This window comes from Notamacropus eugenii, chromosome 1 (genome assembly GCF_028372415.1).
Source record: "Notamacropus eugenii isolate mMacEug1 chromosome 1, mMacEug1.pri_v2, whole genome shotgun sequence".
Classification (NCBI taxonomy): Eukaryota; Metazoa; Chordata; class Mammalia; order Diprotodontia; family Macropodidae; genus Notamacropus; species Notamacropus eugenii.
The window spans coordinates 354422307-354436730 of NC_092872.1; the positions used below are offsets into that span (position 1 = coordinate 354422307).

At 43.8% G+C, this 14424-nt stretch overlaps 1 protein-coding gene across 4 annotated transcripts in view; it reads left to right on the forward strand.

The window, feature by feature from the left end:
* BEGAIN (brain enriched guanylate kinase associated) overlaps positions 1–14424 on the forward strand; it is a 265638-nt gene that overhangs the window by 75602 nt on the left and 175612 nt on the right. For 3 of the 4 annotated variants that reach the window (XM_072630224.1, XM_072630225.1, XM_072630226.1), the window contains exon 2: positions 3361–3389. In XM_072630224.1, coding sequence (XP_072486325.1) covers positions 3361–3389 — 29 coding nt within the window. Of the gene's footprint in view, positions 1–806; positions 3063–3360; positions 3390–14424 lie in introns of those variants that run through there. The other variant, XM_072630227.1, reaches the window with a different exon arrangement.

Consider the following 14424-nt stretch of genomic DNA (forward strand, 5'->3'; position numbering starts at 1 on the left):
AAAAAGGAAACCACTCCAGTACCTTTGCCAAGAAAACCCCAAATGGGGTCACAAAGAGTCGCATACGATTGGAATTACTGAACAACAACAATCTTTGGGAAATCACTTCATCTTTCAGAGTCTCAGTTTCTTCACTTACCAAATTTTGGGTCTGGAAGGTGGAATGACTCAAGATCCTATTATCCTATACATCCTATAGAAATGCTAACTCCTATTATTGTTCCATTTAACTTCTCTTCTCATCCCACCACCCTTAGCCCCATCTACTTAGTAACTACTTGAAATTAAAGGAAAGAATTGTGGAATGCACAAATTTCCCAAGGGTCTTCTCTGAACATAAAAGTGCTAACAGAATAGTTCAACAGTGGCACACCTGGAAATATTTGGTTCATGCATTGCTTGGAAGAAGGCTTTCACTTACATTCCATTCTATTCAGTTCAGAAAACATTTATGTGCCTAGTGTTTTCCAGTGTAGGTCACTTTGATTCTGGGGATAAATAAATGAAAAACAGCACAAGTGTCAGCTGGAAGGAGTCCACCTCTTCTCATGTCATCCTCACAACAGCCCTTTGAGGAAGACAAGCAGTCAGGAATCATGCTTCCCATTTCACTGATGCACAAACTGAAGTCTTGAAGAGAGGTTGTGGACTCTTATCCATTAAGTGGTAGAGCTAAGACTGAAAATGTCTGAGCCTCCTGACTCCCAGTCCAGTGGTCTTTACATTATATCATCTTATTTGATTCTTGTAATTACTCTGGTGGAACAGGGATGGCTGTTTCTATCTTTGAAGTGGTGAAACTAAAGACCAAAGAACTTAAGTGATTTGCCAAAGGTCACACACCAAATTAGTGGCAAAGTTGGTACTTGAACCCAAGCGTCCTGACTCCCATGCCAATGTGCTTACATTTGTCTCCTGCTACCTTCTCTGAGATTATACTGATTTTACCCCTCCTGACCTTTTCACTTGACAGATATAAGTTTCCACAGTATACAAAACACTGGACTTGATCCTGAAGGATATGATTAAGCAGGTGCTACAAACAGGTCTTAAGGAGCTTATTATCTAATAGGAAAGATAAGACTTCTGTTAAGACTGCTGGCTTCTGCTGCTGGGCTTTGGATAGGATTCGGCTTCATCCTCTCAGAATGGAAACCTGTAAGCCTCTGGCCCCTCTGTCTTCAAAAGGAAGTGAAAGAGTGGGAAATCAAGAAATGTTATAAACAGGGACATGGTGTTACTTATAGGTAGAGCATGTACAATGGTGGGGAAGGCTACACCCTAAAACCCCTTTTAAAATACTTTCCTAGTGCTCACTGCTGATAAAGCTCCCTGGGAGAAAGACCCCAAGAACTTCAATACACATTAAGGTCTAAATGATCCTTATATCCCAGTTTTGTGATTTACTTATTCTATGATTTGGGTCAAGTTACTTCTCTCTCTGGGTCTCAGTCTCCATATCCACAAAATGGTTGGGGTAGGGAAAGGATTAGATGACACTTTAGTCATAACATTCCATGATTCAAATGAGAAGTCTTGGCACCATTGGCATAGCATTTTCCTAGGTGGGTGGCAGGTGATTTGGTTGGGTTAGAATTCTGGTTGTGCCACTGAATTGCTGTGTGAACTGAAGCAAGTCATTTCCCTCTCCCACTTTAGGTATCAGTTTCCCTGTCTATAAAATGAGAAGGTTGAAATCAATCAAGTCATTTATTAAATGCCTACTAATTGCCATACATGAGAGGCAGTCCAAAAATGAGGTTCAAATTCACCCTGTGACACGTACTGTCTTTGTGACTGAAAGTAGCAGACAAAGTGCCAGCTGCTTTGACAGAGGTAAATTCCTCATCTGGTAGCTCCCTATACTACAGAAATTACAAGTTCAGTCCTTGTGTCTAGTCTTACACCTCTTTGAATGGGCAACGCAAAGACAACAATTAAACAGTTAAGGTTCCTTCCACTTCTAATAATTTATGGCTAGAATTCTAAGATTCTAGCCCCCATTCTAGTGTTAAAATTATGTGATTCTAGGTCATTGTTGCCCTTTCTCCAGTGACTGACAGTGATCTGGGAAGGTAGGGTAGGAAGGAGGCAGGAGTGGGAGAGGACTGAGGGACAGACCCTGGAGGCTCTGGGATTCTTTCAGCAGTGGCCCCTTCCCCAGGGAAAAACCCAGTTTCTGAACAGTTAATAACCACCCACTCTACCCCCAACCTTTCTCAAAGAACAGGACTCAGTAGAGCTGGGAAAGAGCGGCTGCTAAAGGGTTAATGGGGCGCAGCTTCTCAGTTGACTACAACTCGGAGGCTCCACTCCCATTTCGGGGCCTGTTAGAGCGCATGAATGGTAGGGAAGGGGTTAAACGTTAAATAGAGGCTGGCCGCCTTTGGGGCGAGGTCTGGAAAGAGGACTCAGGAGCACTTCCAGAAGCAGACTCCGGTCCAGAGCTCCTGTGGGTGCATTTAGCCTAAGCTCCTGCCATCCCTCTCTGTTGCTGGCCGTTTCGCTGTTCCCGACGCCTCTGCCTCTTGCTTTTTCTGTGTCCCTCTGTGTGTATCTCCGTCTCTTGCTCTGTGGATGTCTCTGTCTTTCTGTGTGTCTCAGTCACTTTTTCTGTCTTTCTCTCTTTGTCTTCGGGTGCCCATCTTCCTTTCCGTCTCGCCCGGTGAGTCTCTGCCTCTCTGTGCGCCTCCTTCCATCTCTGTGCAGTTGTGTGTCTCTACCTTTGTGTCTCTCTTGGCGTGTCTCTGGGTGCGTGTGTCCGTGTGTGCTTTTCTATGCCGGTGTATGCGCCTTGCCTCTGTTATGTGACTGTCTCATTAGTCACACCCTTGCTTCGAAATTGCCCCCCTCCCCCCCTGGCGAACTGAGCCTCCAATTCCCTTTAGAATTCACTAACCTCCCTCCACCTGGCACCTCGGAGCTCGGGCTAGGGGTAGAGGGGAGGTCTCCCCGTCCCGGGCGGCCCAAGACTTTCAACTTTTTGTCTGGGAGCCAATCAGCGCGGTCACCTGTTACTTGCTCTGGCCGGGCCCTCCTGGGCGCTCCCACTGAGTCATTCGGTAGCGCGGGGCTCTGGAGGGGAGGCGGGCGGGCGGGCTAAGCGAACAAGTGAGCGCCTCCTCTTCCCTCCCAGCCTCCCTCCCCGGCTTCCCTCCCCGGCTTCCCCCGGCCGCGGAGCCGCGCGCGGGGCGGCGGCTGCTGCTCGGGATGCGGCCGCTGAGCCGCCGGGCTTCCCAAGCGCGCCGGGCACACCTGCTCGGGAGCCCAGCGCCAGGGCTGAGCCCGTGCCGCGCGCCGCGGGCTGCCGAGCCCTAGCCTTCCTCCTCTTGAAGCTCTTGTTTGGTTTCTCCCTCCTAGGCCTCTGCCGCAGACATGGAGAAAATCAGGTAAGCTGCACAGCCTTCTTGTCATTCCAGATTTATTTGACAAAATACGGTGTTCCTGGGCACCCGAGGTGGGCAGAGGGCAAGGACTGGGGAGTGGGAGGGGGGCAGGGCATTAACCCAGAGCTGCGGGCCAATGCCCCGAGGATGTTGGAGAGGGAGGGAGAGCGGGAGAGAGAGCCTCTGGGGTCTCTGAAGACAATAGCCAATTTCCCTGGTGCTATTACTGAGTATGGCTTTTGCACACTCCATTGGGCGGGTCTACACAGCCAGTGGTGGCGGATGTGGAACCAAGCTCCCCTCCCCAGCTTCTGGCCCCCCAGCAGGTTGCTTCATGAGACCCCAAAGAGCCCGTAGTTGCTCGAAGCCCTAGGATTTCCGGACATTGAAGAACTGGAGAGGGGTGGGAGTCCTTTTGGCCAAGCAAGGGCTGCGCGTCGCCTGCTCGGGATTACTGTCAGCCTAGGAGCTCTAGCTCTCTCTGTCTTTATCAAATCCTGTGATAGCTGGTTGGATCTGCCAGCCCGGGTTTTGCATAAAGCAAAGTTGTTGCTGTTTTTGGTGGGCGTCTGAGTTTTTGTGGTCTGATGCTCAAGTGTGAGTTCCCCCTCCATTCACTCAGTGCTGCGTCCAGAGCCGTTTCCCATCTCATGCTGCCGTTTCTGGCTCCTTGGTTCCAGACAGCCAGTCCTACTCCCCTCCCTTCTGTCACAGGAATGCGCTATCTTCAACTCCCTCATTTAAATCTGTCTCTTCCATTAAGACCCTGCTCAGGTGTGGTCTCCTTCCTGATTCTTTCTACCCAATATCCCAGCTGAAAGTAATTTTTCCCTCCTAAAGTTTTCTTGAATAACTTTGTATGCATCTGTCCTTTGCCCCTCACATTTCAGTATACCTGCATCACCTCCACACACATCAGTAGATTGTAAGCTTGAGAGCAAGTATTGAGTCCTTTCCGCTTTTTGTATCCCCATAGTAGATAGTCAATAATTGTTCTACTTAAATTGCTCTGGGGAACTTAATTGCCTGAGGCTTGTAAAGCCAGTGGGATATTGGAAGTGTCTAAGAAAATACCTAGTCCAGAGGTTGAGAGCCCAATCAGAATCCTCCGGGTTAAACCCAGCCCCTGAATGCATAGCTTTCAACTAACTACAATTGCTACTTTGCTCATTTTCTAGTCCTAGGATCAGGCTGATTTAAATATTCATAGTTCCCTTTTCCATCTTCCCCACACTCACCCACTCCCTCAGATAGAAGCCTCTTAGATTAAGTGCTTGGAGGTTGTAAGGACACTCCAACAATGAGCAGAAGCTGTTAGGGTACCAGGGTGGACTCCTTCCATTGAGTATAGGATCAAGAATATGTATTCATTCAGCAAATATTTATCACTGTTTGCTTCATGCTTGGCTCTGTGCACTGTCCAAGGGATGCTAAAATAGTTTGAACACAGGCCTTAGAATCTTATAGCCATAGAACATCAGAGCTGACCAGGGCCTTCCACTTACAAGAATACAGAAAACTGGAGTTAAAAGGAACCACAGAGACCTAGTGCAAGTCTCTTTCTTTTTTAGATAAGTAAACACATTCAGAAAGGTTGCCCAAGGTCATGTACTCTGCAAATACCATACTTTGTACTTGAACCCAATTTGCTCAACTCTCAACCGGTATTTCCATTGCTCTGGAGAAACATATCTAAAGACATGTATATGGATAACTATGACAGAAGGGAGGAAAAGGCACGAAAAAGATCCAGGCAAAGGGCAATTTGAGAAGAAAGACATACCTTTCATCTTACCTGTTCTGAGAAGGCTTCATGGAAGAGATAATCTCAGGGTGATCATACTAGTCATGAATCTGAGACTAATTGCCATGAAAGCATTGTGGTTGAGAGAAGGGGCATTATTCCCTGATGCTCAAATTTTACATGGTCCCAGAGTATTTCTGGGACAAAACTTTACATAACTCTAATCTGGTCTAACTTCTTCATTTTGGAGGTAAGGAAACTGAGATAAAGGACTTATTAAGCTCTTAATATGTGCCAGGCATTGTGACAAGGGATGTTTTAAGAATGAAGCACTCTCAACCATCAGTTGTTTAAAATTCCATTGTGTCAACAGGAGTGGGGAATGTACCTTCTTGCTTTCAGAAATGTCCTTACTGTGCAGGTCTTCTTCCTATGGCTTTTCCCCCCACCTCCAGATGCTTCTAAAGTCACAAGGTTATCAGAAATAGCACAATGCAATAGCATGAAAACTGGAATTGTAATCAGAAGAACTTGTTTGAAATCTTGGTTTTAACTCTTACTAGGGGCTGCTAGATGTTGAAGTGGATAGAGTGTACAACCTGGAATCAGGAAGACCAACATCCAAATTTTGCCTAAGACACTTATTAACTGTATGAGCCCGGACAGTCACTTAATCTCTGCTTGCCTCAGTTTCTTCAATTGTAAATGGGAATAATAATAGCACCTATCTCCCAGAGTAGTTGTGAGGATCAAATGAGATGATAATTGTAAAGCACTTTGCACAGTGCCTGGCACAAAGTAAGCATTGTATAAATGTTAGCTGTTATTTCTGTATTTCTGTAAACTTCAGCAATCACTTCAACTTTCTGGGATTTTTTTCCCTCATTTATAAGATGGATATAATAATCCTTATACTTAAGGGACTGTGAGGAAAGCAATTTATAAACTTCAAAATGTTGCTGAGCTATAATTTATTATATAGAGAATTATTCATTGACTCAAGGCTAAAGGACTTGGAGACATGACCTTTGTAGAATTTCCCATGGGGCAGGGGTGGCAGGAAGCAGCAGGACTGTTGAAAGACATCACACATAACTGAATTTTCCGCCCATAACCTTGTTCCATCTGTGACCAGAGGTGCCCCAGACAGCCTAGAGACTCCTGATCAGCTCAGAGATCCAGCAGAGGCATTTCCCTAACACTCCTTGAGGAGCAAACTCAACCAACAAGCAGCTGTTAAGCATAAAGGGTACTTGGAGCTATAAGACTTTGAAAGGTTTTGAAGCAAGGAGCACAAATTTATTTAGAAACCTTGGGCCAGAGAGGACTCTCACCCCCCATTCTTGTTTCCCCCTCTCCCAGAGAGTCTAAGCTATGTTTGGGGAACTAGAGAAGATTAAAACACGGCTTATGGAGCAGGGGCTCAGGCTCCATGATGAGGCTGTGAGGCCATGTCGTGATCAGAGTTGCCTTGGACTCAGGATGTTCAATGATTATTCAAGGGAAAAAAGGAATTTAGTGACCCCATTTTAGATCTAGAAGAGACCTTATAGTTTATCTCATCCAATCCACTCATTTTACGGATGTGGAAACTGAGACCCAAAGAGTTTAAGTGACTTTCCCAAGATCACTGAGTCATAAGTGGCAGAGCTAAAATTCAAACCTAGTTCCTCTGACTTGAAATCTTCTTTTCACTGTAGGAAGGGAGAGAATAAGTGAGCACCCTCCCCCCCATATGTGTATGTGTGTACACACATATATACACATACATATAGATATATAAACACATATATACAAAATATATATATGTATATATGCTCCTACTATGGGGCAGTCACTATGCCAAATGCTGTTTATAAATATCATCTCATTTATTTGATCCTCACAACAACCCTGGAAGGTAGGTGCTATTATGAGCTCCATTTTACAATTGAGAAAACTAAGAAAGAAAGAGGTTAAATCCCAGGATCACATAGCAAGCCAGGGTCTGAGGCCAGATTTGAACTCGGGTGTTCCTTTACTCAGTGCTCTATCCACTCTACTACCAGCTACCTCTACCAATGCTAGCACTATATCCTTGGGCCATGGTCAAACTGGGATTCAAACCTAGGTCATCTGACTCAAAATTCAATTCTCTTTCCACTCTGCTTAAGTGATCTCACTTCTAATGGTCTGAGCATGTGGGGTAAGCAAGAGAAACCTTGATATTCATGGTTCATAAGCAAATATTCCAGAAATTTACGTGAGCACTAACCTTTTGCATTCCACAAAGCTAACTAGACACATCTTAGGTAAGTGTCTATATGAGGGTTGAATTGTTTTGATCCTCCACCTTTTCCATTGCTGAATTTATCTTCTACTCCAAAGCTCTCTTGCCCTCTGTGTCTTCTTAAATAACTCTTACAACTTTCAAATATTTGTAGATATCCCTGTATCTATTTGCTTGTTTCTTAGCCAGGCTGTGAGCTGCATCAGTGCCTTTAATCCTCCCCAAATCAATCCTTTCATTCCCTTTAATCTTCCCCCTTCTTCCCACCCCCCCTCATTACCCCTTTGTCAGTTTTCTACTGAATTCACTGAGGTTCAGAAGCAGACTTCTGCTACTTATTCCAAACCACAGAGTTATCTATTGCCTGGTCCATCAGCTAGTACAATGACACATTCAAAACTAATATCGAGAGGTGGCATGGTGTAGTTAGTGGATAGGGCAGTGGATTCAGAAAGACCCATGTTCGATTCCTGGCTTAGACACTTGGTAGCTGAGTGGCCCTGAGCAAGTCTCTTAACCTCCCTGTTCTTTTCAATAATAGGTCCCAACCCAAGCCTCACTTGCTCATTGTTTGGGTTTTTGATGGCTCAGAGTGAGTGTAAATAACAATTATTTCTGTTCTGGCCAGAAACTCTGAGGATCTTCCCCTCCCAGACTGATTCTTTTATAAAGGCAAACTAGGCCATCTTTTGCTTCAGTTCTTACTTACCCTTTAATCACTGAATGGGCTTTGCCTCAGACAAACTGAGACCTGGGAAAGACTTTACCTTAAAAAGGCCAAGGTTTCCCACTACATCTTGGGTCATCGCCAGTTGTCTTGACCTGTGTCTTGCCACTGGACTCGGAATGACTGTGGAGGAGTGAGGCTGATGACTTTGCACACTTGCAAGTCAAGACATCACCCTCCTGATATCTTTGGTCCACTTCAAGAATGAAGGATGAAAGATAAACAACCTCTTTAATGATGACGTAGTTTGTACTCTAAGATCTCCTTCAATTCTCAATCTATGATCCTATAAAAATGTTAGAACTGGAGGAAACTCTGAGTACATTGAATTATGGAACTGAAAAGGATCTTCGGTATAAATTAGTTCAAAACCTCTTCATTGCTCCAACGAAGAAAGTGAGGACCCTAAAGGGGCAAATGACTTGTAAAAAGCCGTAAATGCAACTACTGGAAAAGCCAAAACCCAAGTCTCCTGGTTCCTGATAAGTGGCTCTTTTCATATTATTTTCTTCCTATAAACTCTTTGACTTTCAAACCTCTCTGTTATTTAGCTGCTTAGGAAGGGAAATTATCATGGTGCCATGTGACCTGAAAGCAGAAAGATCTAGGTGTAAATTCTGCTTTTGAAGTGTATACTTACCTACTTTATCCCAGATAGGTCATTCACCCTCCAGGAGCCTTAGTATCTGACAGAGATAAGAAGTACCCACCTCACAAAGTTGTGGTGAGGTACAGAGAAAAGAAAAAAGATGGGACTTTAGCTGGGACTTGAAGGAAGCCAGAGAGGAGAGAGAGCATTCCAGGCATAGGGGGAAAGTCAGTGAAAATGCCCAACATGTAGAAGTGGCACTTCTTGTGTGAGGAACAGTAAGGAGGCCAGTTACCACCAGATTTCTGAGTATAGAGAGAAATCTAAGGTCTAAAGACCGGAAAGGTAGGGGGGTGTACAGTTTTGCGCTACTAGAAAGTGAGACCTAAGGAAGATTATAAGTAAGCATCCAACATAGTATTTGAACCTCCGCCCTCTGAGTCCTGAGCCAATGCTTACATACTGCCTCCATGTTAGGTTTTCTTCCCAGTTTGCTGATGAGGCCACTAAGGTCCAGTGAGAACATGTCTCTTGTTCACAGTCACACAGAAGGAATTCTTTTTAGTTGATTTATTGTATTTTTGTCGTTGTTGAGTTGTTTCAGTTATGTCCAACTCTTCATGATCCCATTTTTGGGGGGTTTCTGGCAGAGATATTGGAGTGGTTTGCCATTCTCTCATTTTACAGATGAGGCAAGCAGGGTTAAGTGACTTGCCCGTGATCACACAGCTAGTAAGTAAGGCTGGATTTGAACTCATGAAGATGAGTCTTCTTGAGTCTAAGTCCAGTACTCTACCCAGTGTGCCACCTAGCTGCCCCCAGATTGATTGTTATGTTTAATACTCATTTTTTGAATGGTTTTCAAAAGATACCAGTGTACGTAAATTCTTCCCACAGGGAAATGTGCTGCTGCCTTGGGCCTGGTAGTGTATGTGGAGTCTCTTAAATCAGTCCTGAGGTGATCACTTCTTGTGCTTTGGAGTCAGTGAAAAGCACATCTTGAAGATGAGTTCACTCTTCTAGTCGACTTTACATCCTTCATTGTCTGATTTACTTCCTCTTTTAAAGCTTCTCCCCACCCCAACCTCCACCCCCAGCTTTTTCATGATTCTTTTGAAGAGCTATGCTTTTAACTCCTTGAACCATTAGGTCCATCTGGGTTTTCACTGACCTTAGATATGAGAGCTTCCTCCATGGCCTTAATTAAACCTGTATATTCTCATTGGCTTGTCTCCTGGTCCTTCTCCTACTTTACATTGATTTTCTTTCTCCTTGAGGACAGATGCCCAGCTCTGCTGAGCAGGCCTTAGCTGACTCTTACAGAAGACACTCTAATTTTCAGCTGTCTTTCAAGCAAGGCAGCCTGCTTCTTTGATGGGAATTCATTCCTCTCAGGCATTTTTCTTAACATGGGACCTGGGACTCCTCTAAAAGTGAATTGGGCTATCCTGAGGGCTCTGTTTCTCCTTCATTTCAATGAATATCCCTTTAGTCTTTACTGTGTACAAGGCTGCCAATGACACCCACCTTCTGCTGTATCACTTTCTATCTAGGTGACCCACCAAGTTGGGTATTAAAGATACAAAGTGCTTTGTAAATCTCAAGGTGTTAGAGACATGTTAATTGCCATTAGTTGGTTATCATGGTGTGGTGATTGCCCTGGGTTCTACATCAGTGGGGCATAAACTCTGGCTAGCTCTCCTCACCTGGAGAGTCTTCAGTCCTGGCAATGGATTGTATAACTGCCTTTCTTATGAATTTGCCTTCTCATGTCATTATTATATATTATAGCTACCTAGATTTTGTGTCTTAACCTTCTCCTAGATTAAGGACTGGGGCATTTCTTATCTAAATTTCATATCTTCCCCAGTATTGAATACAGTGTTCTGCACATGATAGGAGCTTAATAAATATTTGAATGAATGAATAAGCCTAGCTAAGTGTAGAGGGGCTCATCACTGCTTTGGCCACCAGAGGATGAATTTTTTGTGGCCACAGGAATTCAAGAAAAGTCTTCAAAGTAGTAGAGTAATCTGTATATTTTTAACATTCATATTTAAATTTTTTGAGTTCCAAATTCAGTCCTCCACCCATTGAGAAGGTTTGCATTATGATATCCATTATACTTGTGAAGCCACACAAAACAGAGAGAGCATCAGTGGAAGGAGGCCCTACAGTAACAAAACCACAGATCTCTTAAAGGATGTGCTGTGCTAGGTACAAGTGGAGACAGAGTCTAGCAGAGAGTCTGGCATTAACCCAAGTAACTGACATAAAACACAACGTAAGTAAATAAGAAGACAGGTGAGGACCAAGAAGGTAAGATGATTCCCAACTGGAAATATCAGGGAAGGCTTTCAATAGAACATGGTTTTTGAGCTGGACTTTGAAGGATAGGTGAGATTTCTATACATTAAGATGAGCATGGAGGGCATCAAAGATTCATGGAATGGTATAGGCAAGGGAATTCAAATCCTACCTCAGACACCATTTAGCTGTATGACCCTGGGCAAGTCACTTAGCTTTTGTTTGCCTCAGTTTCCACACTTCTAATATAAAATAATAGCATCTACCATCCATAGTTGTTAGAATAAAATGGGCTTATATTTGTAAAGCATTTTGCAAACCTTAAAATGCTATATAATACTTTCTATTCTTTCTAAGGACCCTTCTGTCTCTAAGTCCTGTAATCCTAAATTTTGGTAGAGGGCCTTGACTGAAAAGCCAGAGAGTTTGGACTTGATTCTGTTGGCAATGGGTAGTAGCCCTTTTATAAAGAATCTTTCTCCAGGAGTCCCTAGAACATTACTGGCATTGCTATACTGTGGCTTAGGTCATCCTGATGAATATCTGGTCGCTGGATTCAGATGACTCCATTGGAGAAGTGAGGCTGATGACTTTGCACAGCCCTCCCTCACTCAAAACAAAGTCAAGTGCAAGTCATCCCATCATTTCTCTGATGGCATGGTCTTTTGTGGCAACAAAGGACAAACACAATGATGCATGAGTAGATGCAACTACCTCAGTGGTGACCCAGCTAACTGGGTAACTCAGCTCCTCCTCTCTTGTCTCTCTCCCCCTCCCCTTCCTTCTCCTCTCCAAAGGAAGGTAAATTTGGATGGCCAGAGGATGCCCAGTTAACTTGAGGTTTACTGGCTAGATTTCTTCCTCTCCTTTCCCTTCCTTCCCCTCCACTTCCTTTCCCTCTCTTTCCTCCTCTCCCTTTCCTTTCCCTTGAAACCTTTCCTTTCCCTTCCTTTCCTTTCCCATCCCTTCCCTTCCCATCCCTTCCCTTTCTTTCTTTATTTCCCAAAACCTTTAACCTTATTGCACTCTGGAGTCCATAGATTGGATAACACTAGGCTCCTGCCCAAGCTCCCCTTAAGGGCTGTTTTCTGGACCCTCCTGGCTTAAGAGTGATTATCAATAGTAACTGTTGCTGTTTCCTTCCCAGCCAGATGTAGTTATTTTTCCTTGCCTCATTAAAGGGGCCATCCCCGGATTACTTCTTAAACAGGCCTATTCACTGAATGGGCATTACCTTACCCTAAGTGAGTACCTGAATAGACCTTGGCCTAAAGGGGCCAAGATCTCCCATTGCATCCTGGGCCATCTCCAGTCATCCTGATGAATATCTGGTTACTGGATTCAGATGGCTCCAGAGGAGAAATGAGGCTGGTGACCTTGCCTGCACTCACTCAAAACAAATTCAAATTCAAGTCATGCCATCATTTCTCTGATGGCATGGTCTTCTGTGGCAACAAAGGACAAACACAACAAAGCACAAGCTATTCTGTTTCACCAGTATTGATTGAGAGATGATGGGGAAGACATGAGAGAAGGGCAAGGCAGGACTTGATTCTCCAGGAGCTCATAGATCATTTTTGGAGTTGACATACACACATGTGAAGGAATTAAAGGGTAATATAAGACATGAACCAATCAACCAGTACTTAAAAGGCCTGCCCTGGGCGCTTCTGGGGACAACCAGAAATAAAGAAATAAAATAACTGACCTCGTGGGATTCACAGTCTGGTAGCAGGAATAAAACATATATTCTTAGAAATATAAATTAACAATATCTGACAATTTGTATAAAGGGTGGAATGAAGGACTCGACTTGCTTCTTGGCCCCAGAGGATCAGTCAGTCAATAAAGATGTATTAAGCACATACTATGTGCCAGCCACTGTACTAGGTGCTGGGGATACAAATATGAAAAAGAAAGACATTCCCTGACTTCAAGGAGCTTTACAGTCTAAGAGGGAGAAGACGACACACAAAAGGAAACCAAAAATAGGGGAAGGAGGAGAAGGTACCCAGTTTGGAGGCATGATGAAGAAGCCAAAAGAGTATAGTCATGGGAGATTATGAGTTGGCTGGCCCAGGCCCCTGGGCAGAGGGTACTGATAGAGGTGTGAGGCCCAAGGCTGGGCCCATTGAATAGATGTTATGGGAAGGTAGACTTTGTGTTGACATGAACAACAGCTTCCTAGAACTGCTTCAAAGTGGAATGGTTTGCTTTGAGTTTCCTGTCACTTAGGTTGGGTGACTGGTTTTGAGGGATACTGTAGGAGAGACCCTTGTTCAGGTAGGAAATCATGGGTTTGCCTCTTACAGGGCCACAAAGATCCAGTGGTTCTTAACCTTTTTTGTGTCTATACAGGGCAGCTAGGTGGCACCATAGTGCATAGAGTACTGGACTTGGAATCATCTTTAGAGTTCAAATCTGGGCTCAGACACTTACTAGCTGTGTGATCCTGGACAAGTCACTTAACCCTGTGTGCATCAGTTTCTTCATCTGTCAAATGAGCTAGAGAGGGAAATGGCAAACTCGTTCCAGTATCTCTGCCAAGAAAATCCCAAATGGGGTCATGAAAGGTCAGATACAACTGAACAATAACAAAGAAAGCCAATTATTTGAAATAGTTATCAAATTTTTAAACAAAAACCATCATAACTGATGCTGAGTGAAATGAGCAGAACCAGAACACTGTACACAGTAAGAGCCACAGTATGCGAGAACTGTTTCTGATAGACTTAGCCCTTCACAGCAATGCAAGGACCTAAAACATTCCCAAAGGACTCTTGAGGCAAAATGTCGTCCACATCCAGAGAAAGAACTATGGAACTGGAATGCAGAATGAAGCAGACTATCTTCTGTTGTGTTATGTTTGGGTTGGTTTGTCTCATGGTTTCTCTCATTCGTTTTAATGCAATATGACTAATGTGAAAATGTGTTTAATAAAAATGTATGTGTAGAACCCATATAAGATTGCATGTCATCTCAGAGAGGAAGGGGGAAGGGAGGGGGAGAATATATAAAACTTATGGAAGTGATTGTTGAAAGCTGAAAACAAGTAAATTAATTTTTAAAAAAAATCATAGACCCAAGTTAAGAATCTCTGATAGTCCAGCCACCTGATTTGACAGGTGAATTCCTAGAGAGTCAGGACTGTTTTCCCTTTTTGTCTTTGTGTCCTGTGACTCTTACACATAATGGAAGTACAATAAATTCTTGTTGAATTGAATTGAGGAAACTAAGGTTGAGCACAGTTGTATAATTTTTTATGGGTTCATAAAGTTTAGCTCTGGAAGGGACCTTAAAGTCTATATCCCTTACCACTTTGCAGATAAGGAAACTGAGACATAGAAAGGTTAAATTGCTTGCCCCAGGTCACATAAATAGTAAATGCCTTAGATGGGATTG